Source organism: Chrysemys picta, chromosome 6 (assembly GCF_011386835.1).
Source record: "Chrysemys picta bellii isolate R12L10 chromosome 6, ASM1138683v2, whole genome shotgun sequence".
In the NCBI taxonomy this organism is placed as follows: Eukaryota; Metazoa; Chordata; order Testudines; family Emydidae; genus Chrysemys; species Chrysemys picta.
In genome coordinates this window covers 80,003,554-80,031,051 of record NC_088796.1, presented here as the reverse complement: position 1 = coordinate 80,031,051, position 27,498 = coordinate 80,003,554, and the positions used below count along the sequence as shown (strand labels likewise).

The window sequence follows — 27,498 nt, the reverse complement described above, 5'->3', positions numbered from 1 at the left end:
TTCTTTGTCTGTCTTTGTGATGTGCCTTAATTCTTGCTTGGTAGAGGGGATTATCATTCTTGTTTTTAACCAGTTATCAGTTATGATAGAAATGCACTGCATAGAAGATATCAAGACGAGGCATGCAAAAGATTCCAGTTCTGCTATGATTTACACACATGGTTTCATTTCATTGGATTAAATAGGATGGTAACCCATTCGCCACATCAGATATTTGGTCATAATGTAGTAAATTCATGCAAGATTTTGTAGATTTCCTGGGGGAATTAGTTGGTTTGGATTTATACCACCATTTGGGATTCCGAAACCTCTGTGGTGGTTAGCTATGATGTCACAAGTGAAGCTATTATTTCTTAGAATGTTTTGATCTGGCAAAAATGGCTTTTTTCTTACAAAATGCCTAAATCTCTACAAAGTGTGGATACCATATGTATTATAAGATGCCAGTTAAAACTTGCCAAAGTTAGATGCTTTTTTAAATTAAAAGACAGTATCAAAGTAGTGGTATATAAAATCTAACAGAAAACAGTAAGTGAAAATGGATAAAAATATGTCTAATATCTTCTTTGCTCTTAGTGTTCTTTTAAAGCTTGAAGATTCTTCCCATTCTGATATTCTTTTTTTCCATTTGGCATATATTTTAAACTATATACAAAATGGATTATAATTCATTATTTTTATTTATTTATTCATAATAATTTATGTAGCTGTTTCTGGTAGTCCCTCAGTGTGGTGTTGGGTCCTATTCAAAAACAAAGGACGATGCAATCTCTGCCCTAAGAGTTTACAAGCTAGCTCTGTACTGTTTGTTTTATTATTGGTATAATAAAAGCCTCAGAAATTATGTGATCTGCAACAAAAATACAGTTAACAGCTGCTGCTGAATCAGCAGAGGAAACACAAGCAAAAGAAGTATTAAAAATATTTGGTCCAATTATGCCCTCTTCCCCCTTCTTCTGCATGGAGACAGGGGGTCAGCCGCTGAGCTATGGGAGGAATAGGAAGATTGTTCCCCAGTCTGTCCTGCAGAGTTCCATACAGAAAAGCAATATTTTAAATAGCCTAGCTGAAAAGATTAGAATTTTTCACTTCCTTTGATTAATATTCATAGTGTAAAACATGCTATAAAGGTCATATGATCCTCTAAGATATAAACTATCTGGGTGCTTCGGTGGTAGAGCAATGATAGTTGTAAGGAGATGTCTTGTGTACAAAAAAAGGTACCTAAAAATCCCCTGAAAGTTTTACAGTGAACATTTCACCATGTTTTTTATTGGTTCCCTGACAGTGCAATATTCGCATGCTCAGTAGGGCTGTGCATTTTCCTTTTCAAGTACAGTATGAGATTGTACCCTCTAGATCAGTGGCTCTCAACCTTTCCAGATTACTGTACCCCTTTCAGGAGTCTGAATTGTCTTGGATACCCCCAAATTTCATCTCACTTAAAAACTACTTGCTTACAAAATCAGACAAAAATACAAAAGTGTCACAGCACACTGTTACTGAAAAATTGCTTACTTTCTCATTTTTACATATAATTATAAAATAAATGGATTGGAAGATAAATACTGTACTTACATTTCATTGTATAGTACATAGAGCAGTATAAACAAGTTGTCTTTATGAAATTTTAGTTTGTACTGACTTTGCTAGTGCTTTTTATGTAGCCTGTTGTAAAACTAGGCAAATATCTAGATGATTGATGTAGACCTCTGTATACCCCAGGGGTATACATACCCCTAGTTGAGAACCATTGCTGTAGATCCACATTAATGCATGGAGGATTTCTTTTGTATCTCTACCTAGTGTGCTGTCATCACTGTGACTTCGTTCCCACACTTCCTTAATCCCATGGGCACTCTTCGTTGGTCTGGAGTCTCCACAGTGGCAAGATTGAGGACTGGATAGAGTGGGGGAGATGAGATGCACATTGTACACTCATTGGGCCCCCAACTGTGTTTCCCTAGAGGAGACAACACAGCCCAGGGCTATTTTTTCCCCCATGTTAAATAGGGTTACCATATTTAACAAATAAAAAAAGAGGACCCTCCACGGGGCCCTGGCCCTGCCCATTTCCCACCCCAGCCCCGCCCCAACCCCACCCCAACTCCGCCCCCTCCGACCTCCCACTCCCAGCCATGCGAAAAGGGCTGCCCGAGCACTACCGGCTTCATGGTTTGCTGGGCAGCCCCCAGACCCTGCGCCCCCGGCTGGCGCTTCTCCAGCGCAGCTGGAGCCCAGGAGGGGAAGCGCCCAGATGGGGGTGCAGGGTCTGGAGGCTGCCCGGCAAACCATGAAGCCGGTAGCGCTTGGGCTTCGGGCAGCCCCTATGCCTCCGGACCCTGCGCCCCCGGCCGGGCACTTCCCCTCCCGGGCTCCGGCGGCGCAGGGTCCGGAGGTATGGGGGCTGCCCGAAGCCCGTAGCGCTCGGCTCTTAAACAGAGCCGAAGAGTCAGTGGAGGAGCAGAGCTGCCGCGGCCGGAGGCTCTGCTCCTCCCCTGACTCTTCGGCTCTGTTTAAGAGCCGAGCTGCCCGAGCGCTACCGGCTTCGGGCAGCCCCCATGCCTCCGGACCCTGCGCCGCCGGAGCCCGGGAGGGGAAGTGCCCGGCCGGTGGCTGGGGTCCGGAGGCAAGGGGGCTGCCTGAAGCCCATAGCGCTCAGGCAGCTCGGCTCTTAAACAGAGCCGAAGAGTCAAGGGAGGAGCAGAGCCGGCGCCAGAGGGGAAGTGCCCGGCCGGCATTTTCCCGGACATGTTCGGCTTTTTGGCAGTTCCCCCCAGACGGGGGCTTGATTGCCGAAAAGCCGGACATGTCCGGGAAAAACCGGACGTATGGTAACCCTAACGTTAAACCCTCCCCCACCCCCATCTCCTGGTGCAGCCATGACTAAGGAACCAGAGGTACTAATGCGTCAGAGCCAGTGCAGAAGCAATAGGATGATCCTTGGAGCTCTGCCAGGTTTGGGGCTGTGTCCCAGGACTTTCTTTAGTAGGAGTGAAAATTCCAAGTCCTGAAGGGACTGTCTGGGGGACCTCTGCAAATTGATCCTCTTTGAGAGTTCTTTCTTCATAGCTTCTTCTGAGCTTTCTTTATGAGAAATGATGTGGGTCCAAAAGTTTGACTTTTGGGGGGGGGGGTTGTTTTATGGGGTAAAACTCTCTTAATGTCACTTTGCAACCAAGATCTTAAATGCAGACTGAGCCAAAAACACCAACGTTTTCCAGGCTTTGGGTGGTGCAAAAGCCACAGAGTTTCATATGCTTTCAACTGGAAAACATAAGTCAGCCCAAGTTTGTTGGAAACTTGGCCCAAGCTTTCTCAGAATTCATCCCAGGTTTAACATGAGCCAGGTTTCAAGTTTATTACAAAACCTGAAAGATGGCAACTTTAATTTGGCTGCAGGTTACATTTAAGAGAGTTACTCAGAGCTCTAATAAACGGAGGTCACCATAAACAAACCCAGTGTGGAACTAGAATTACAAAACAACAATAAAAAACAAAACCACTACCACCAACATGCCTATCTAAAAAAATGTTCAGGTTGCAAAGTGAAGCACTCAAAACTTAGGAAATGCCTGATACTTGAAACTGCCCCCTTGTACTTATGCATTATGATGCAGTCTTTACTTACTATGTGATCAGGTATTTCTTACATCCCAGCCTACTCCCCCCCGCTGCTCACCTCTCAGCATTACAGTCAGACTGTCTCGTCCTCACTGTGTGGGCACCAATATGGGGAGCATTGAAAAAACAAGTGTGTGTTTAGCTCCTAGTACATGCTCTCAGTTCTGATACCCAGCATCACGTCACTCCACAGGTTTTGCTCTGGTCAAAACTTGCTCCATTGACTTGGTGGTATCTCCGTTCACATGAGATGCGACCACTGCTTTTAATGGGACTGTTTGCGTAACCAAAGATTAATTCTATGAAAGGATGTACAATGATTGAGTCCATTCTTCTGAAGACTACAGTACAGTTTCTTTGAACTACTTGTGGCTCGCAAAGCATCAGGAATGCAGCTGGCTCTGGCTAGCTCACAGCATGGGGAGCTCTTAGCAGGCGCAGAGCCATCATACTTGACCCCTATTCTGCGTGCCCACATTCAGCCCTAGAGCAGGGGGAATGTTTGGGGTAGGGCTGATCGGTGTTGCATCTCCGCTATGCTCACCTGTTTTATGGTCCCAAAGTGACCACAGCCATCTGATGTGAGTTAGAGCAGCGTCCAGACTGCTTTAACCTACTTCAGGATTTAGGGTGGCACAGAACTGGAACATACAAGGAAAGCTGGCACTGTGTGATCAGTCAGTTTTAAACAGACGACCTGCAACTGCTCTGCAAACCACAAGTGTTCCATCAACCACAATTTCTGAACCATTGCAGTACGTTATTAAACCTGAGCTGCATTCTAACTGAATGTAATACCCTTCATTTTTTTAAAAAAACCTCTTATTTGAAAAGCATTATATGCAAGTGTTTTGTTAATCACCTGCTTCTTCCTTCTTTGAATAGATATCGATGAGTGCAGTATCGTTCCAGGAATCTGTGAAGGTGGCGAATGTTCTAACACAGTGGGAAGTTATTTCTGCATTTGTCCACGTGGCTATGTCACATCTACAGATGGATCCCACTGTATTGGTAAGTACATCCTTCTGTGGGTTCTTGGGGCATTCTTAAGCCAGAGGGAGGGATAGCTCAGTGATTTGAGCATTGGCCTGCTAAACCCAGGGTTGTGAGTTCAGTCCTTGAGGGGGCCACTTAGGGATCTGGGGCAAAATCAGTATGTGGTTCTGCTAGTGAAGGCAGGGGGCTGGAGTCGATGACCTTTCAGGGTCCTTTCCAGTTCTATGAGATAAGTATATCTCCATATAATAATTAAAAAAAAATAGCTTACAAGCCAGAGCTGGGGCTATTGGCTGAAGTTCTCTTCTCTAATGGGAATTTTTGCCAGGTGATCCACACTGTACACAGGCACACTGGCCTTTCTGCCACAAATCCGAAGTCTGTTCACAATGTCCCAGTGTGCAGTCTGTTTAGAGTGCCACTGCAGAGCGGGAGACTCTGCATGGGCTCTCTTATGGCCCAGGACCCTCAACCAATACAGTAGAAATATGGTTTGGTTTTTTTACAGTTATATTTCCAGTTCTGTGCCTCTGCAACTGGGAGCAGGATTAGACTCTTAGCTAGGAAATAATAAGCCACAGTTATGTGGACAGACATGAGAAATTAGAATCACACTCATTGCTTAACTCTGTTTCTGTTGAAGTCAAAGGCAAAACTCACCTTGATTTCAAAGGAGCAAGATTGAGTCCTTGCTTAATATTTCAAGGTCTGCCTTGCATAGGCGTACTTTACCTTCTGAATGCCAGCGTTAGAAGTGCACTCATGTAAACTTAGAAGACATCTACAGGAAATGAAATGAATTGCTATTTCATTTGGCTTGAATGGCCTTTTTCCATTTGTAAGAATAAAACAAAGATCAAATGTCAGTAGTTAGAGCTCTCTGGATCTGACTTTTTAAAAAATCTGTTTCTGTCCTTTTTAAAATATGTGTTTGTTTTTAGATGTGGTAATGTGTGTCATGGATCTTTTCACTATGTTTGTTTTACAGCCGCATGTATGCCAAGTGTACGGTTTTAAATGTAACGTTGACTTGGCTGAAAATATCGTTTACCCTGTGCAATAAACCATTAGCTGTTAACCTACCATCTTGTGTCACTTATAATGTAATATCTTGAGGTGGTTGTGACACTAAGAAGTAGCGTAGATGTTACATTCTCAGGCTCAGATCCAGCAAACACATAGGCGTGTGCATAACTTTATGTGTTGAGTTGTCCAATGACGGTAAAGTTTCTCATGCACTCAAGAGTTTGCAGGATTGGGGTATAATTTGCTTGCAGAATTCAGGTGCAAAGTAAGTGAAGGGCAGAATGGCAGCCTGTTCTGTTAATTTAGATGGAAACAATGGGCCTAAAGAGTCAAAGCATGACGCTGCCACTGTCCAGTATCAAACAGCGTTAAACAAGATTTGGGCTTTGATACACAGAGACATCAGCCTGCTTAGTACTTAAACAGAGCCTCAGTCTGCTGTGCTGGCAAATACACCATTAAAAATCCTTTTGACCTTTTATTAAAAATACAGAAAAGATGGGAAAAACAGTTAAAGCATTTGAAATATAAAGTATTAAATATGGCATTCATTTTAAAACATCCGTTGTTCCCTTTCGTGTTAGCTGGAGAGAGTTTTTTTAGAAGTGCTCCCCACCCACCCTTTCTTTGACAGTCTCTTAGATGGTAATAACTGTCCTGTTTGGGGAAAAGCAAACAGGTTACTTGAACTGGGCTGGAGTTGTTGTTGCGGTTATCGATAAAGTCCAACCTCATTTCCTAGAAGGCTGAACAAGACAAATACACGCAAGGGGGAGAGAAAAGAACAGCAACGATTAAAACTATGCAGCTTGTTTCTGATGTTGACTTTCACGTGTAATCTTGCTTCTGGAAAAGCCCAGGCATAGCATACTGTCTTATTAGCCACTCTGAGGACTGGCAAATTTGTACAAGCAACGGGCATTGTTCTTATCTGCCTTTCGTGTTGCAGGCTTATAATAGCAGTTTTGCAAAATATACAGTCTTGGCCAGTTAAGCCAGATTTTTATTTGACAGAAGGAAAAAGTAGAAGGATAGAAAAGACAAGAAATAAGGTGATGACGGAAGAGCATATACAGGATCTGTGTGTCAGGAAAAAGTTTTACATCCCAGCTGGGATTCAGCAGAAGCCAGTGGAGGTGGAAGTGGCAGTGTCATGGGGGGAGGGATAGCTCAGTGGTTTGAGCATTAGCCTGCTAAACCCAGGGTTGTGAGTTTAATCCTTGAGGGGGCCACTTAGGGATTGGGGGCAAAATCAGTACTTGGTCCTGCTAGTGAAGGCAGGGGGCTGGACTCGACTCAATGACCTTTCAAGGTCCCTTCCAGGTCTAGGAGATAGGATATCTCCATTAATTAAATCTGGGTCCCTCTCTTGACCTGTCTGGTCAGGACATCTTTCAAGATTAAGACAAAAAAGATCTGATGGTGTTACACTAGAAGCTGGGATCCTAGAAGACAGTGGGGGTGGCAGCCATGATGGTGGAGCTTGCCCCTTCCCCTTGTTTCAGTCAGTACTTCATACACATTCATCCCAAAGTCTCTTTCTTCAGAATCTCAAAAGTGAGTGATGGGTAGATTAGCCCATCCCCTCATTATTTTGTCCACCAATTAGGCCTAGTTTCTGACACACCAGTTTTGGTTAATTGATTTCTGGTACCACACTTCTCTTATTTGTCAGACCCGATCTTAACCCAGCCCTTGAGTTATATCAGTAGGCCTTTTTGTTTGGACTAATTCAATCTCCCTTTTGCACCTTTTCCCATCAACATTGATTATTATATTCTGATATTTTATGAACTTCCACTCACTTTGTACAATTTCACTATTAGGGTAAATTTACAGTTATTACAACAAGCCTTATAACTGTGAATTAACCTTTTTCTATCAATTTAAAGTAGACATTTGAAACCATTGGAACAATTTTGGGTCAATAATTTTCTAGATTTTATTTTTAATCAAAATACCAAGTTATTTTTATGCAAATACCTATTTTACCATTCCTATTAGTCTTCTTAATCTTCCAATTACTTCAGTAATGCAACAAATCAGTAGTTGAGACTATGGCAGTAAAATAGTTCACTGCTTTTGAAGGAACTAGGGTGTCACAAGCATTGGCATGTCACATGCTGAATAAATGCTCTTGTTTTATATTTTTCCACCCAACTCAATAAAAATATAGACAGAAGTCCAAATTTTAACTTCTGAAGCACATATATGATTCCCACTGAAGCCAGTAAGAGCTGCATATGCATATTGTGTGTGTGTAAAAATTTCCTTCTGACTTAAGTTCTAATTTAGAAAAATAGGACATCCATCTGCAACAACTGCACTTTCTCTGCGAAGAAAACTTATTAACACATCTTATCAAGTAAACAGAAGATTCCTTATCTTCTCATTCTTTTTTATTCTGGAAAAATTACTTGGCTCTTAAATTATTAGAGTTCATATTAAGTCAAAGAAAGCATTCTGCCAAAATTAGATTATTTAAGAGAAGCCTGAATGGTACTTCAACAGCCAGGTGCAGTGTATTAAGTAAAACTTCGCTACATGATAAAATTGCTGACATTAAATTTGTTGCATGAAATATTAATTCTTTGGCTTGGATAGGAATAAAACACATGGGAAAGTGTACGTCTAGGAGTCCGGTATTTCTGTACTGGCTACGTCGTCTGTTAGTCTGAGCAGACTCAAGAGTCCTTAAATGCATTACTGATAGAGTGTGACTTTAGATAATCCACTTATTCTCTGGTGCCTCAGTTGCTTCACCTGTAAAATATGGATAATGAGCCAGTTTGTCTCCAAATTAATTTTTTCCCTGATTGTGTCCTAGGAACAGGCAGTAGAGGTATGTTATGGAGAACAAGCACATATGTGCCCACACACACACACACACAGGGCATAGGTCCTGCCATACCCACTGGCTTGAAGTGGTTTCCATCATATATAGGGTTTACAGTTTGGTTCAATGCCTCCCAGCACTCCCACTACAAAAAAAAAAAAAATTTTCAGCACCCCTGCAACGGGGTTGGTCCATGAAACTTCCAATCTCCTGAGATCTATCACAGACTATGGTCATCACTGCCAAGGCCCTGTGCTGTTTCTTGTCCCACTTCCAGCCCCATCTAGCTATGCTTTCATACTAAGCAACATAACGCTCCTAGTCTTTAAGATTAGACAGTCAATACAGTTTTAAAGTGCTTAATGACTATAAGTGTGGGACTGAAGAGTCTTTTTAACTTGCTGCACCAAGTAGTTGGAATGAAGCAGTCTTAAAATTATAAAGGGCTTTTAAAAGAAACACGAATTGCCATTTTTAATGTCATATTTGTTTGCTTCAGCTTGTACCTTTATATTTTATAGTGCTGTATTGGTTTTTGTTTGGTTTTTTGGTTAACATCCTAAAACCTAATTTGAGGTAAATCTGTAGCCTTTACATTTAAAAAAAAACGGAATAAAGCCCCTAAAGTTCAACTGAACACTCAAAGAATATCTTGATAATAGTTCTTATGTTTAGAAAGGCCCTGTGAATTTAACATGACACTGTCAAGGCTGTTAGGCCTTAAAATTAACATTCTGGACATTACCTCACTGTAATGCTTACATGAAGCTTAAATTTGATTTCAGTGTTTGTAATCCTCCATCACTTCTGGACCTTTTTTTGCTCCTGCTTATGTTGAACTTCGGAAAACAGTCTGATAAAAATTCACAGCCTGTTTCTGCTGCCATTACTCACACTGAACAATACTTTTTCTTTGCTAATAGTCCTATTGCTTTTGGTGGGACTACTCATAGAATAAGGTACTATTCATTGTGAGTAAAAGTGGTAGATTCTGGCCCTACATATTATATCATATATTACATCATGAAAGAAACATTAAGAGCCACATTTTAAAAAATCTTAGAGCAATTATTCTTTTTGTTAGGACAACTACAGTTTTTTCTCATGCACAATTACTAACCCCTGTGTCAAGCCAGTTCTAGAAAATTTATGCACATTTGTAGTTAGTCAGTGGAACTTTTGTTGTGAGTAGAGCAAGGACGGTTTGACACATCATTTGCACGTGTAATTTAGATGTGTAGTTTTGAAAACCTGCCTTAAATGTTCTGAATTATATTCTTCAGGCCAAAGTAGCTGTATGGGCAAAAAATACTACAAATTGGGCAGTTCAATTTAGCACCTAAAAAAAATTGATCAGGAAAAATTTAGCAGAGTCTAATGTTATTAATCCAAAGTGAATTGATTTTAGATATGTTATTTAACAAACCTAAAAATGAAAAGGTTTATTGCACTGTTGAAACGTATATTGTATACCATTTATTGATAGTATAATTGCAATGTAAGCTATTGTATGCAATTTTTGATAGTTGGCCACTAATTTTGATAACATACATTTATCTTTGGTCCAGTCCTGCTTCCCTTTAGCCAATTTGAGTACTACCGTACTCTGTTATTAGTTCCAGTTCAATGGCTCTACTTGCCGAGTAAGGGTGTAGGGTGTGCACAGGCTTTATGTTGGGCTAGATTGTGCATCTACAATACCCCCTTTGTAAGGGACAGCATGTAAATGCATTGCCCCAAGAGCAACACAGGGAGGAAATTATGCCTTGGAGGCTCCAAAAAGTAGCAGATTACTACTTCCTGGCCAGCAAGTTAGGTTGTGGAGCCACCCACTTCCTGACTATATACTGGGGGAGGGAACAGCAACCATACAATATTTGCTTACTTCTAAATGCCCAGAACAAAGATCTGAGGAGGCTGCACAGGTTTGTTTGGGTATGTATGGAGGAGAAGAGGGGTTTCTTACTCTCCCCTATGTTCCAGGATACCTGCACCATGTTCTGGCTAATAGAGATTAAATATGTGGTCATTTCCTTGAGGAGTCTGTGAAGGGACTTGAGGGGTTTCCCATGGCTAAAGTGGAAGTAGAGGAAGATGAGTTTGGTAGCAACATTTTGGATTAATGCAAGATTAGTGTCACTGAAAAATTATGGCATTGCAATAAACCAGTTGTTGATAAACTTTGTCTGACTGTATTTAAATTTGTTTTTATACAACTTTTCAATTGCTTTTCTTGCTATTACTCCTAGTGTTTGCAATCACGGGGGCAAATTTCTAAAGGACAATTCATATTAGTTTGTTTTTTTAATTAATGTCCAGATCAAAGGGCAGGCACATGTTTCTCCAGCTTGGTGAATGGTCGCTGTGCACAAGAACTTCCGAATAGGTTTACCAAAATGCAGTGCTGTTGTGAATCTGGTCGATGCTGGGCCATTGGATCTGTTCCTGAGATGTGTCCTGTGAGAGGCTCTGGTGAGTGATTTTTGCTGCCCATTCCAGTTATGACAGAGGTTGTTGGAAACATTTTAAACTAACTTAAAATCAAAGCTTAAAAAAGTTAGGAGTTACATTATTATTCATTCTTGTGTTTTCAGTATGGATGTTTCCATCTGTGAACCATTTTTTCTGGTCCATTATTACTTAGGACCAGTTTCTGTAACCCCCTTTTGTTGACATTGGAAGTAGTTCTTGTGAACTGAGGAAGATTTTGTGGTCAAGCTCAAAGAGCAAATGAGTCTGAGGATCCATAGTTCATTACAATGTAAAGGAACAGCTGCTCTCTTTTTCTATAGATTTCATGTTTCTTTGAACTGGCAATGTACATGACATGAATAATCTCTCAGCCTGGCACTCACATAGCAACTTTCCACATTGGTGGCGTAAATGTGTTTTCATTTTACCTACGCTAAGATATCTGCGGGACAGGGGTTAGCATACTTTTTTATCCATTCCCTGCCAAATGCTACACCAAACAGCTAGGAGTAAATTATAACACGTCCTAGTATTACTGTACATGGTATTCATTAAGTAACACCTGTTATGACTGTGAATGCCTCATAAACATAGGAGTAGAAGAGAGAAGACAGTAAATTCCAAAATGAGGAGTTGTTACTTTATTTTTTTCTTATTATACAGAGTTCTATATTTCAGCATCTTCTTTACACACTGAATTAGGCAAGACTGTTTTACTGTATGTCTCTCTGTGTGTTCTTTTTTTGTAGATGAATACCGCAGACTTTGCATAGATGGAGTTCCTGTAGGAGGTGGTTCCAGACCTGGTGGACCAGGAGGCAATGGATTCCTTCCTGGTGGAAATGGGAATAGCTATGGGCCGGGAGGAACTGGATTTATTCCCATTCCAGGTGGCAATGGCTTCTCCCCTGGTGTAGGAGGAGCAGGTGTTGGGACTGGTGGCCAGACTCACACTGGAAATGGTGCAATCATTACTGGGCTGAGTATGTTTCCTTGTTGTTTTTTAATTGTTTCCCTCTGTTTTTGATTAGTTTTATTGCTTCTTGCTTGTGTTTCTTAGGCTTTATTCTGAAAATGAGAACCTCTCTCTGAATACACATCCTTACTAATGTAATTGCATATAAGAAATTTTGTATTCTTTCATGACAGTGAATTTTCTAGAGAGTTTGTCCCTTTTTTCCCAACAAAGATCACAATACAGATATGTTCAATATTTCTTTATTTGGGTTACAGAGATTAGCTTTCTTATTGGTCCTTCATACACTGTAACTACCTCTATTTTTTTACAATCCCTCTGTTTACCAATTATTTTCACCTTTTACTCAATGAACTCCTCATTAAGTTGTATACCTGCAGTGGCTTTAACCTCAAATTTCTGTTCATTATCTATGAAACCCACACACCTTCTGAGTATGGTGTTCTGTCCCATTTAGTGGCACCGAGACCACTTAGAGAGAGAGATTAATGAGTCTGTTCTACAGCCTGAGCTAAGAGCCATATGGCTTTTACCTCATGCAGTAGAGGCTCATTCATTTAGCTTCAGAGGCCCTAGGTTCGAGCCCGCCTGCCAACAACTGGGATCTGTCGGTATTACATCTACACATTTGGTAAAAATATAAATTGAAGTAATATACATGTTATAAATTATACAGGGGTGTGATATATTTATCATTCACATTTCTGGATCCTCTACACTCTAGCCATTATTCCCTCTACCTGGGGCTTCTTCTAACACTCCAAACCCATGAGTTGCATTAGCTACCCAAGATTTAAAAAAAAAAAAAACTGCCAGAAAATTGTCCATCAAATTCCACCTTCCTGATCAGTTTCAGTCCCCAAAATCCCCAACTACTGGAGATGGGACACTAGATGGGGAGGGCTCTGACTTACTACAGAGAATTCTTTCTCAGTTATCTATCTGTCTGGTGGGTCTTGCTCACATGTAGCTGATCACTATATTTGTAGTTGGGATGGAATTTCCCCCCAGGTCAGATTGGCTGAGACCCTGGGGGTTTTTCACCTTCCCCTACAGCATGGGGCACGGTCACTTGCCAGTTTAAACTAGTGTAAATGGTGAATTCTCTGTAACTTGAAGTCTAAAAACCATGATATGAGGCCTTCAGTAACTCAGCCAGAGGTTAGGAGTCTATTTCAGGTGTGGGTGAGGTTCTATGGCCTGCAATGTGCAGGAGGTCAGACTAGATGATCACAGTGGTCCTTTCTGACCTTAAAGTGAGTCTGACTTGAAACAGTTTTCTTTTTTTAAAATAAATAAAAACTTTATTTTGTTCATAGTCATAAGATCTATAATCCTGCTACCCTGCAGAGGTAGAAGAGGAAGTTTCATTCCATGAGAGAGAGGAGATTTCTAGCTTCCCAATGGGGATCGAACATTCGCTTTTGGATCCTGAAGGGTCTGAGATGTCAGTTTTTGAAGCCCTCCCCCCCTATATTTTTATATATAGAAAATCCATTAAGTTATTTTTGGAGGCATTTTACATTTATTAGTTTTAATTTTTCTCTCCCTCTCAGACTTGCAGAATTGGACTTACAGAGATTAAAGCTTTACAGAGAGGGATACAAGAAATAATTCCATAAATGTTTTTAAAATTACCTTAAACATTCCTAATATAGTTTTTCTGTAACATATAGCGCATATACAAAATATATAATGGCATGGTGTGATATAAAAGCACTCATTCAGGATTACCTGCACATCTCCCCCGTTGCAACTTGTGAATAAAGCAGTCATAGCAAATTCATGATGCTAAAACCTTTATACCATGCTATCATGTGTTGCCGGTACATATAAAATCTGTGTGGTAGTAACATTCATGCGATACACTGTAGACCTATTTTATCAAGCAGCTTTGAATATCTTACTTGCATACTGTCCATCAATCCATCGCAGTCAGTATTACTAGCATTCCAAGCCACTGAGCCGCCAGTACTTTTGAAACATACTACTAGAGGAAATCTTTCCTTCTTTTTCTTCCAAATGTGGAATTGTCCCTTCCCCCAAAAAATTACTGCTTTGGCCCAAGACCCAGGATGAACAATAATCAGTTACTAATACCTTCTGCAAGTGTTGCAGGATCAGGGACATAGTACAAAACAGAGTATGGAATATTAGGATAAATACACCATAAATAATAAAGTCATAGTAATGAATTACCTGGATCCAAACCCAATGATACCCCTCTCATCAGACATTCAATGTAAAAAGTGTATCATAACCAAGGCCATTTGTTTAATTTTTTTCTGATTTTAATTTATGTCTTTGTTATCTTACTGTCCTATCAATAGTTCTTGGAAATACTTCTTTTTAAGTATTAAAGAATACCTAAACTCACTGATTTGTTTACAGAAAAATTGTAAACTTACTGATTTGTTTAAAAAAAATAGTTAAAAATAATTACAGATTATGTTATGCATGCCTATTTCACATTCTGATTCAACTTTCTCATCTTCTGTAATCTGTTTCAGCAATCCTCAATCAGACAATAGATATATGTAAACACCACCCCAATCTCTGCTTAAATGGACGCTGCATACCAACAATTTCCAGTTACCGATGTGAGTGCAACATGGGATATAAGCAAGATGCAAATGGGGATTGTATAGGTAAGTGTACATTTTTACAGTTAAATATTTCGTTTTTAAATCCTTATATATTTCATTTTTAAACCCATTTCTCTAAAAATGAGATTTTAATTTTGAGTGCATTTTATTGTTTTCTCCACAGAATTTTGTTAGTATTATTGGTCCTTGTGAAAAAATAGTGTGAGAATTATAATTCTTTATACTGGGACAATGTGTAAGTCTTAAAGGAACAAGCTTTTCAACTAAAATTGCTATGTAACTCAGTAAAGAATAGATCTTTTTGTTTATTATATGTTAGTTGGATCATTGTACATCTATCCTCACACTTTGTGGGCCAGATTCTGCTCTCATTTACTCTGAATTTACAGTGTGGTAACTCCATTGTTGTCGAGTTAGTGTGGATATATACCAAAGTAGCTGAGAGCAGAATTTGGTCTATATGTGTGTTTTACTCACTCTTGAATGTGAATGGTAAAGGGTTTTTGTAAAGATCCCAATTCGTTAACAGAATTTATGTACAGACTTAAATACCAAATGCATTTACATTATAAATCAAAATACTTGAAATTACCTGTGAAGAACTGAATTCAGTATTACGTGTTTTCCCTTCAACTGCTGATGGCTTGACACACTTTTAAAAGGCAGAAAGAATGCATCTCCTACTCTATTTTAGTGGTTTGTGATGTCATCAATTCTTGTAAGGCAACACAAAGCATGGAACGATAACAGAACTGCTAAGAAGAATTCTGTTTTCAGATATATTGTTTGAAAAAATATTTTTAAGTTTTAATAATTATTTCTGTGCCACTGTGGAAGAGAGAAATTAGAGACAGCTATGTGTGAAAAGATTCATGTCCCATTAGGGGGAGACACTTCATAATGGCAAAAAATCTTACTGCTCACATCTGTTTTCAGTTATTCCCAGAACATAGGACAAGAAAGAGGTCCTCTACAAAGGGGACATCTTTTGCCTCCAGTCATGCTTTGTGTATTCAGGATCCCTCTGAACCTGGCTGACTTCTATTTGCTTACTGTGCAAAATTATTTTAAGTACAGGCTAAAATAAGTCATAAGTAGAGTGTGCAACAGCTCCTTGTGTCTCTGCCCTGGCTGGCAAGGTGGTTATAGAGCAATTTTGCTGGCATAATTAGGATTTAAGAGGAAGTGTCCAGGGAAGTGCATTGTGCAGTGGGAGATTCATAGAACATCCCACCTTGCACCCCTGGCTGAGAAGATTGGGAGGGTTCACACTGCTGCTAAGCTTTCCTGCCCTGGGCACCAACGTGGATCTGCATAGTTGGGATTTGGATGTCAGGAATTGGTCTCTACTAGCTAAAAATAGGGGTATATTTTTGTGTTCATGTTGTAGTGGAGATTCCTGAAGGTTTCTCATTTAGCATCTGATCCTGTACCATTGAAATCAGTAGGAGTTTTAACATTGACGTTAGTGAAAGCATGTTCAGACCCCTAGGGAGTAATGATGAAATTTGCTGAGCACATCCTGAAAGCTGCTATGTACCCTGAATTCATAGATTGTTAAGGCCAGAAGGAACCACTGTGATCAAGTGTTCTTTGACAACCAGTAGTATATAGGCCATTGAATTTCACTAAGTGGTTCCTGCATCAAGCTCTTAATTTCTGAATTCCTATTTGGTGTTATATGAGGGGGGGGGAAGCATATGTAGGGGAGAATTGGTCTACACATATGTTCTGTTAATTATTTGGGATGTACAGTATATATTTTTACATTTTTATGACTATTTTGCCATTCACTGTTAAATGAAGAAAACAGAGTTTTGTACTGGCAAAAATCTGAAATGACAGCTACTCCAGGAATAAATTTTGAGTTGCAGTAAGATGAAAATAGAGTCAGATGGTGACAAAAACAGAAGGTGCTATACCATCTGCAGGAGAATCTCATACAAAATCAGAAAATGAGGAAAGACTAGGTGTGTATAAGAAGGATTTCAATAGGGTCAAGTCCATCTAGGTGTTGCAAATCTCACAATGCTAATTGGGGGCTTCATTCTGCACTGATCTACATTTTGAGTAACCCCGTGGGTTCCAGAGGGATTGTACAGGGTGTATTGCAATTGGCATTAAAAAGTCAACATTTGTCAACAGTTACCAAGCAGAGTTATCTGAGATCTCCTGTTTGAAATATAGCAAAACAATCATAGTGTCTCAAATGCTATAGTTAACTGTTGACTGGTGAATGGCAATTGCTGTATGTCAACCCAGAGTTCGAACCTGGGACTTTAAGTGGGAACTTAACAGCATGAAATATCTGTGCATAATGATATATATTAAATTAAATTAAATTAAACTAAAGGACTTGTTCAAATCCAATTTGGATTCTCTTCTGGTTACTGAAAGAACAGACTTGAGGCATTGGGAACAGCTACATTTCACTGTATGGGGCAAAGTTAATAATATAAAAATGAACGCTCTTTCCAGACTATTATGATCTGTTTGGCTCCTTACCCAGGGAAAACCCCAAAGGATATTTTAAGAAGTTAAAAAAATTATTAAAGAATTTTTATGGGGTAAGACAGAAAAAGAAAGTATGACTTTTTCCAAAATGGTCCTGCCAGAACAAAAGGGTAGGTTTATACACAACTTCCAGTCCTCCAATTATACTGTACAGCTTTCATCATGAATCATTGTCTACCGATAAAGAGATAAGATTCACAACAATCCTTAGTGGACTGATACTGAGCAGTCTAATAGACCATCAGTTCCTCTTTCTGAATTGATAGAAGTCTGTGTTGTAATAACCCTTCCTTGTTATCACTGTGTTTGCAAAAACATATTGAATAAAATGGTAAAAATATTATAGAAGCATCAGTAGCAATACCACAGTTACAATTGTGTTGAGATTGTACTTACAGCTGGATTCAAATCCTTGTATTTTATACTTTTTTGTCCTCAGATTTGGCACAACAGATCTTCAGAGAGCAATCAAACTTTCCATAGAATATTTTAGTGAAATTTTTGCGTACTGTTGCAGATTAAATATTTAAAAATTGAGAGATGTGGGCAACAGAAGGGAGTTAGTTGAGGTTGAAAAGGGAAAATGATGAGGGGAGTATACATGGTGGAGGACTGTATAGTCTGAATGCTTATTTCCTTGCTTTTGACAGTTTGCTTTGGTGGGGATATCCTTTCTAGTAACCTGAACTCAATGTTAACAGCTTTTTTTTTATTAGAATATATTTAGCCTGAGCCCCTTTTATCACTAGTATGTAATAATATAGGAAAAACCCAGATTCATATTTAAATACAAGGAGTCATCTGGCACACATGGATTGAAAGGGATTTTGTAAGCTTAAATCCGTTATTTCACAGGGGAGTATTGTTTTCCTTCTCTAGGATTTATGAATTCATTGATAATGAGAGTAGTTGGCAATGCATATCAATTTGCTTTACATTTAAGCAGCTGACAAATTTGCCTAGAACTTTTATTCTAGAAAAAAAATAATCTTTTTCTATACTAGAAACCTTAACAAAGTAGAGGAGTATAGTGTTTATATTTATAAATTGCTCCTGTTCTCCTCTGTACTAGGGCAGGATAAATATATAATAGAAGTCGTTGGAAGTAGGATGTTAGATAAAACGTTCATGAGAAACTCCGATTCAGAGTTTGACATACTATCAGTAGATCTACAGTTGAGGGGCTTTGTTTTGAAGAAATTATGAGCAATCCTTCTGGGCAGGCTGGCTGAGCACTGAGCCAAAACATCCAGAGGACGGATTGGTCCACTGCTCATGGGAATAAAACATTCTTTATGGCCAAGAATTGTAGAGCTGCCTCTGAGTGGGGATCTCGTGTAAATACATAAAATTCTATTCGAGGACAACAAATGGCTTGTCTAAACATATACAGACTGAAAAGCAGTTACAGTCACTGCTTTCTATATTCTTTCTAATTCCTTGATTTTTTTCTCTTTTCTTCATTTTGCTTCATTCTTTTGGCTTTCTTGCAGCGATGCTATCAACTGCACATTCAAATGTGAGTGTTTTAAAGAGCTAAATGCTTTTTGCATGAGGAGAAGGTCTGTCTGAATCCTTCATTTCTTTTTCCTTTTATTCTCTTTGCTATTTACCAGAGGGCCCTAAATTCATCCAGCCAAGAATATTGCTATAAATCAGCTTGCTAAAAGCACTGTTCTGTGTAATCCAAAATCTGTCTGAAATGTAGTATGTACATGCGATTATTTATAACAATGTGAGCATTCACTATTGCATCCTGTGCAATGTGTGTTCTTGCTTTTGCCTCAGCTAGTAGAAAAGCTCAGCTGCTGCGATTTTCAGTCTCAGAACAATCCTAGAACAACACTTTTATGTTGTGAAACTCCAACAGCACATGTTCCTTTAGAAAATGGATAAAAATAAATCACCTTATTTATTTACCTTTCCCATTCCAGCCAGTTACTTCCAACGTGTAATGAACTGAGATTTAACGTCAGGCGTTATTTACAAAGTCCAAGTTTGAGATCATTTGGAAGGCAAGCAAACTACATCCCAACTCAGGGCCAGATTGTATCTGCCTGCTCCCAGGTGTGAAAATGTGGGTAAAGGATACAACTGGACTTCCTTCATCCTTATGTTGGGGCCTCAATAATCAGGATACGTTGCCCAGACATTGCTATCTCAGCTGGAATTCCTCTAAGGAGTCCTGCTGCTGCATGGCCCTTCTGCACACTCCCACAGTACATGCCATGTCTTAAAACCATAATCTGACCTCAACTGTATATGTGCTGGGTAATACTCTTCTTTAAGTACTTAGTGCTTGCTTGTTGCATTGTAGACCCTGCTTATTATTCAAAAGAAAGAAAGAAAATAAGTGGTTGTTCAGTTAAACAACTGAATATGAAGCTGAACAAAGGATTTTTCAGTTCTGTTAGGCCAGGAGTTTCAAATTCTTCATAGCTTTCTTTTTCTCTTCTCTCTTTTAGGATACATTTAAGAGATATAAAATACTATTTGTATTCTCTTCCTTTTTTGAAAATGTGATTCCATAGTTATACTAAAAATAGGTGTGTGTGTTTGGGGAAGTAATAATTTTGCACCAAGAACAGGCTTCAAACTTCAGTGTTGGGCTTTTAATTACCTTATTTCTTCAATCATAAAATGCTGTACTTGAAAGCTAATTTATGCTGTGAAGTTTCTAATGGTCTTATTTTCTGCTGCCAACAGATGTTGATGAGTGCACATCAAACCCATGCACTAATGGAGATTGTGTTAATACACCTGGATCCTATTACTGCAAATGCAATGCAGGTTTCCAGAGAACACCTACCAAGCAAGCTTGCATTGGTAAGAAAATTTGTTTACACATCTGCATACTATACAGATGTTATGCTATATCAGATTCTGTTGGAGTTCAGAAAATAATTATTAGCGTTCTCTTTTTCAGTTAACAATGACAATGATGTAAGTGCTTTTTAATTACAGTTGAAATGTTGGCCTACCCTTGGGTTAATTCTATAGATACAATAGTGATTTAATTTTTGGCCTTTGCCATTCATCTGTTTCTTCTGGTGACCCAGTTCACTTGGCTAGCTGGTTTAAATTGGAGAATACACAGAAAAGTAAGGCTATATGTATTTTAATAGACTAATTATTGAACATCACTACAAACTAACACTGTGCAATAGTCTTATATCAGTATAATAAATGTTTGACAGTGTAAAGCTATATTCATACTGGGAGTTCAGGAAAATGAGGTCTTTCCATCTTCTAAATGTTTCTTTCTAGATAATATTTACTGTCAGGCTCTTTTAAAAACAATAGCTAGTAATGTGTCACTTTTAGTTCATTGATGGAGAGTCATCTTATGGAAACCTTGTAAAGTGCTTTGAGGAGGTACAATGTTTTCTTAATATTGTTTACTCATTGAAACTCTTAGAAGGTTTTTTTTAATGATTTTTTCTCTCTCACTTAGATATTGATGAATGCATACAGAATGGCGTTCTTTGTAAAAATGGCCGGTGTGTGAACACTGATGGAAGTTTCCAGTGTATTTGCAATGCTGGGTTTGAACTAACAACGGATGGAAAAAACTGTGTTGGTATGGAGAGCTTGTCTTTATACAAGGATGAAGCGCCAAAGGGAGACTCTGATTTAACATTTCTAGAAGTTACACTTCACAGAGTATTCTTGATCTTCAAAGATGGAATTTTGTGAAATAAGATCTGGTATGAGGTGAACTCAGAGCTTCACTGGGGTCAAGTTGACAGTGTGAGGAGCTGCACCAAGTAGATGGTGTATGGAGCTGCACCATCCCAAAGGGAGTTCAGGAAGGAATTGTCCTTCGCAGGGTGCAGTCTCTCTGTGTGTGACCCAGTGCATAAGTGGGTGGGGCTGGGGTAGAAGGGAAAGGGAGGGTCAAAACCATGATCCTACCTCCTCCACAGCCCTACTTGCCCCCTTTAGGTTACTGTTCACCTCTGGAAGAATATCAAGAGAGCAGTCCCTGTGTTGTCCTGAGCAAAAATCCTGCAATTGTGATAGGTATTTGTGAGGGTAGTGCAAGGGGTAGTGCAAGTGCCTGCTTCCCCTTCCTCTTAACTTGCACCAACATAAGGACTTGTAACAGTTTATCCCCATAATGGGCCATTGGCCTATTCATGTTTCTGAAAAGTAAGTTTCCTATTTTTAGATTTTAAACTCTGGCTGTGGGGGCTCAGCCTTGGTAGGAGTTTGTACAGCACCTAGCACATTTTAGTCATTGCTGCAATAACAGTAATAGTAATACATTTAATATAAAGGCATTTAGATGCTATAATATATTTATATAATTTCTTGTTAATGGCTAGGAAGAAGGTTATACTTCTTGCTGGTTCCTTCATATTTAAATGCTTAGCATAAATTGTTTCATTTTCTGATAATTCCTGATAGTCACAGAGTTTAGTACAGAGTGGACCATACAATTCCCGTTGACAGTTCGGGGCAGACTCTAATATGCAATCCACAGGTAACAGCATGTCTCCCTTTAATCCCATAGCCTGAGTTTTACTTCTTTGCCTTGTTAAAGAAGATGGGTATTTTTATTTCTATTAAAAAGATGAGAAACTTGCATCTGCAACAAGCTTTGAATTCTTTAAGGTAGTTGAACCTTGTTCTCCCTTCTCCTAAGGTAAGAGGAGTCACCATTTACTACCGTGCCTTCTCTGTTGAAATATTCAGGGTAAATGACGTTTTAACTCTGATGTCTTGCTCCTTCTGTTTCCTCAAGGCTAAAGGGGTATATATCATTTTCTGTGCTCTGTTTCTGCAGATCATGATGAGTGCACCACCACCAACATGTGTTTAAATGGGATGTGCATAAATGAGGATGGTAGCTTCAAATGTATCTGTAAACCAGGGTTTGTCCTGGCTCCAAATGGGCGTTACTGTACTGGTATGTATGATTGTAAGATAACACATTAGGACAATCTTGATTGAAACCACCTTTTCCTATCTAGTGAATCATGTAAGAATGCAAATCTTTTGTCACATGGACTTAATAATTTTCCAATATCTTCCTTGTTGGTACAGTAGTCATCTAAAACTGCCTAAAATACTCATTTATAATTCTATAAAGAAATTACAGAACCATGTAATAATGGTGTGAAGATACAGTGGTTGGATGGCTTGTGAAAATTTGTGGGAAACACTGTAGCTGTAATTAATTGTTTAAATTTTATTCTGTAAAACACTTCAAAAAACAGTAACAAGTGTAGCAATATGAAAAAGTTTCAAAGGTTTTACTTTTTATGAATATTCAAAAGTAAATTCCCACTTTAGTTGCTTGTTGCTCTAGAATTACATAATGTTTATTAGGACACCATCACATAGGGCTAAACACAAGCTTCTTCATGGAGAAAAGGAAAATTTTGAACATTTAAAGTATGGAGCCTAATCTAACTCCATTTAAAGACAACTGTGGAAGTTGGATTGGGCCTTCAGTAGAAAGGTATTTCATGACCAAACTCATCTGTGAACATTTTTTCTTTCTGTACTAAAATTGGACCTCTTAGGTGAATCTGATTCCCTTTAAAATAAACATGTAGCTTTCCAGTTCACACTTAAAGGTTCTTTTTAAGCTGTACGTTTAGATTAAAATTAGTATGGCTTGACCATAAAAAGATGAATCCACACTTTTTTTTTCAATTGCAGAGATATACGCTATCTGCAGACAAAAGAAAAAGTGTAGGGTTAAACCCTGTAATTTAAATCAAATTTTAGAGAAAGGGGGAAGGGAAATCCTGATGTTCTTATATTTCTGAGTTGCAAATTACCCATAAACTTGCTGAGCATAAAGAAAACAGGGGAAAAGAAAGATAGGCTGCCTGAACTAATGAATGGTATTCATGAGCAGAGGTTAGCTGGCTTTGATTTAACTCAAGTGTGGTATGAGACTGGCATTGAGTAACAAAGTATTAGTTCATAAGAGGAGAAGACTTCCTTTCCTTCTTAAAAAGCACAAATAAATTGTCAGGCTTGAGAGAACAACAAAGTCTTACCAGGTTTTGAATTTTAAAAATCAGTTATTTTTATTTAAAACAAATGAAAAATTCCCATCACCATGAATTAACTCCTAAAAGATTGACTGCGGTATATAAATGGTGGCTACAGGACAATGCTCTAGTAGTGAACTTTATTACAACATAATGTTTTGTTCAACCACCTCATAGTGAATTCAGTACTTCGATGCTGCAATAACAGGTGTCTTAGAAAAAACAAAGTGAGATAAATCAATAGTAGTGACACTCCATTTAGAGTACTTCACTGTGAAAATTGCACGACTGGCCAAAGTAAACCTCTCTTTGCAGAGTTTGATCCTGCACCTTTGAAGTTAATAGGAGTTTTTTGTCACTGACTCCACGGGGAACAGCATCATGTCCTTAGTGAAGTTAAGTGAAGCACTGGCTTTGCTAAATGATAATTATGCCATAATTATTTATATTCTAACTTCAATTTTGAAACACAGTATTACTGTGAAATAAATGGCAGAAAATAAAGTGAAAAATCTGCAATTGACAAGCTAAATATAGAATCTCTGATACCTTTAGACTCAACATTTTTTCTGAAAATTTGTTTTAAAGTACATTCCCTTTGGCTGAGACCTTGCATATCAAGTTTAACAGGAAAATGCAACAATCTGTCAATTACTATGGTGCCATGAGGCAATGCTTTAATGACATTTACTCAAAAATGGCAATAAGTGAATTATGTTTCCCTCTGGGCAGATATTGATGAATGTCAGACACCAGGAATTTGCATGAATGGTCATTGCATCAACACTGAAGGTTCTTTTCGGTGTGAATGTCCACCAGGCCTGGCTGTTGGGGTTGATGGCCGTGTTTGTGTAGGTAAGTGAGATTTCTTCAATGAAAAGCAATTAGAACTTATTATTATGATTTACCAAAGTATAACATTTAAAAAAAATCAAAAGATATTCTTTTTGATAATGTTGACATTTGTTGTAGATTAAAATAATTATATAGGATTCATTCTGCCACATGGTTGATAGTCTGTGTGTCTTCATCTTCGCTGTCTCCTGTGTCTTTTTAAATACATTTCCATTCCTGAGTCAGTATTTTCACTTGTACATCTCACCCTTTCCTCTAATGCCAATCACTCACCCCAAATCATTGGAAAAAATAAACCACTTTGGTCAGGGGAGGGGAAAGAAGTTGTATTCTTTTGAATATATTGTTTCTCTCATTTTCACCTCTTTCCCTCATCCTATGAAGATCAAGTAAAGCAAACAATACTCCAACAGGAGAAATATAAGAAATTATCATAAAAATGCAACCTAAGTAAACATTATTTTATATGGACTCATAAATATTTCAGAATCACTGTGTTTGGTGGCGTGAAATTATGCTGCACAATGTGCTGAAAATTAGAAAATAAAAAAGATTAAGGAAAAAACTGAGCTTCTCTATTCTTAAACTAAGGCTACCAAATCACGTAGCTCTCAGCTTCATCCAGGATGGGTTTTAGATCACTGACAATGATCCCTCGCTTTCACAGGCCTTGGGAGGCAGGCCAGTCCTCGCCCACAGACAACCTGCCAACCTTAAGCATATTCTCACCAGCAACCACACACCGCACCATAGTAACTCTAACTCAGTAACCAATCCATGCAACAAACCTCGATGCCAACTCTGCCCACATATCTACAGCAACGACACTGTCACAGGACCTAACCAGATCAGTCACATCACCGGTTAATTCACTTGCACGTCCACCAATGTAATATACGCCATCATGTGCCAGCAATGCCCCTCTGCTATGTACATCAGCCAAACTGGACAGTCACTACGTAAAAGGATAAATGGACACAAGTCAGATATTAGGAATGGCAATATATAAAATCCTGTAGGAGAACACTTCAATCTCCCAGGACACACAATAGCAGATTTAAAGGTAGCCATCCTGCAGCAAAAAAACTTCAGGACCAGACTCCAAAGAAAAACTGCTGAGCTCCAGTTCATTTGCAAATTTGACACCATCAGCTCAGGATTAGACAAAGACTGTGAATGGCTAGCCAACTACAAAAGCAGTTTCTCCTCTCTTGGTGTTCACACCTCAACTGCTAGAAGAGGGCCTCATCTTCCCTGATTGAACTAACCTCATTATCTCTAGACTGATTCTTGCCTGCATATTTATACCTGCCTCTGGAAATTTCCACTATATGCATCTGATGAAGTGGTTATTCACCAACAAAAGCTTATTCCCCAATACGTCTGTTAGTCTATAAGGTGCCACAGGACTCTTTGTCGCTTTTTACAGATCCAGACTAACACAGCTACCACTCTGATACTTGACAGTACTGTAAATGTGCATGTTCACTGTGTTTAAAGATGTGTATTGGAAAAAAGGCAATATAGATAATTATTATTGGGTGCTAGCAGATGTTGTCTGATGGCTTTTTATCAGATTTCTTTTCTGTAGTTGGCTGTTTGCTATTACCGAGAGATCAGATTGGAAGAAGAACATGGTGGTACTTAAAATGATCAGCAGTGAAGTAGTTAACTGTGTCAACATTTAAATTGTCATAATTATGCTTCTAAGTTAAGATAAATGTAGTTGAGATAAATAATACAGCAGTTATCAGCAATCTTAGAACTATTCAACCAGATCAAGGATAAAGGGATATAAAGAACCATAGTTCTTTATAGTTGAAGCATTCTGTTCTCTGCTGATCCCTGCTAGAATTATGGCCCTATAGAGCACATTATAAGCCTGCACATCTAAGAACAACCCTGAGGCTGAACTAGGCCCTGAGGATTGGGATAACACAAAGGTGGCTTAAAACTAATGTTAGCTCCATGTACTGAAGACGCAGTCCATGATTTCTACCTGCATGTCTACAGACACAGGAAGATTGTACTGCATCAGTTAATATTGGAAAGGGTATCTCTAAAACCATAAGGGCTAAGCACTTTATATTCTTATTTTAAAACAAAAATTTTAATTCTGCAGAAGCTGGGGGATTACCAAAATAAAACCACTGCAGTGTTCCACCAAGTGCCAGCTCAGTCTGACCCATTCAATTACAAACTCCATTTAGAAACTCCAATAGGAAAAGTCTGCATGGTTCAAGGAGTGAAAGGAAGCTAATGTGAAAAGCAGAATGTTCCTTTACTCTATTTCTAAATGAGAATACTAAATATGTACAGTATTTTAATAAATGCAGGAATTTTATTATAGTTAATTAAACTTATGCTAAGGTTTAAACCAAGAATTGTTCTCACTGATGTTTCAGCCATGATATTTGCTTATATCATGTTAATAAATATTGCCAATAAAGTATTCAAATGAGCACAAACAGCCTGAGATGGTATTGTATTAGGGATTTCACAATTAGGGCACAGTAGCAGAGCCAGCTTTAAGTACTAGCTATGCAACAACTTTTTGTGGTCCACACATTTTGGGGTCCAGGCTGGTCTGATCTCACTTTCTGGGAGTGAGACAATAGTGGGAAAGGTTTCAGAGTAGCAGCCGTGTTAGTCTGTATCCGCAAAAAGGACAGGAGGACTTGTGGCACCTTAGAGACTAACAAATTTATTAGAGCATAAGCTTTCGTGGACTACAGCCCACATCCGAAGAAGTGGGCTGTAGTCCATGAAAGCTTATGCTCTAATAAATTTGTTAGTCTCTAAGGTGCCACAAGTACTCCTGTTCTTTTTAATAGTGGGAAAGACAGTAGTGGGAATCAACTCAGTGTTCAGTTTTCTGTGCTCTCCTTTACCTCCCACCCCCAGTGTTCCAGCAGTTTGGGGCTTTACAAATTGTAAGGCAGCTCAGCACAGTATTTCACTTGTGAGCGTACACAGCTGCAAATATTTATATAATAAGATTCTTTGCTTCAAGAAGGAAGGAAGGAAGGAGGAATCTTATGTAATAGCGTTGTGCTAGCTTGTGGTGAATTTGGACTAACCATCAGTCTAAAGAAAACCTTGATTATGGCCCAAGGTCTCTTGACTACACCAGAAGTTTTAATAGCACCATGATAGAAATTGTGTACAAGTTATGCTATTTGGGACCAACTGTATCGGATAACTTATCTCCAGATGACAAGATTAATTCTGGCATCAGAAAGGCAAGCACCACATTCGGCCAGCTGACCAAGCGTGTGTGGGATAACAGGAAACTAATGTTGAACACCAAGATACAGGCCTACCAGACTTGCATTCTGAGCACACTGCTGTATGGTGGTGGACTGCCCCCAGCAGGCTTGAGCAAAGGCTAAACATCTTCCATACCTGCTGTTTTCACTGTATTGTAAATATGAAGTGGGAAACATAAGTCCACAACACCGAAATACTTGAAAAAGCAAAATTGCCAAGTCTACTCATCATTCTTAGACACAGGTATCTCCACTGGCTTGGTCATCTGCATTGAATGCATGCATTCCAAAGGATCTCCTTTATGGAGAATTT

The 27,498-nt window shown here is 38.9% G+C and overlaps 1 protein-coding gene across 2 annotated transcripts in view; it reads left to right on the top strand.

Moving 5' to 3' along the window:
* Positions 1 to 27,498, top strand: part of FBN2 (fibrillin 2) — a 257,739-nt gene that overhangs the window by 88,390 nt on the left and 141,851 nt on the right. For both annotated transcript variants that reach the window (XM_005303063.4, XM_065599317.1), the window contains 8 exons: positions 4,510 to 4,635; positions 10,802 to 10,954; positions 11,704 to 11,937; positions 14,441 to 14,578; positions 19,757 to 19,876; positions 20,505 to 20,630; positions 21,840 to 21,962; positions 23,794 to 23,916. In XM_005303063.4, the coding sequence (XP_005303120.2) occupies positions 4,510 to 4,635; positions 10,802 to 10,954; positions 11,704 to 11,937; positions 14,441 to 14,578; positions 19,757 to 19,876; positions 20,505 to 20,630; positions 21,840 to 21,962; positions 23,794 to 23,916 (1,143 nt within the window). The remainder of the gene's footprint in view (positions 1 to 4,509; positions 4,636 to 10,801; positions 10,955 to 11,703; positions 11,938 to 14,440; positions 14,579 to 19,756; positions 19,877 to 20,504; positions 20,631 to 21,839; positions 21,963 to 23,793; positions 23,917 to 27,498) is intronic.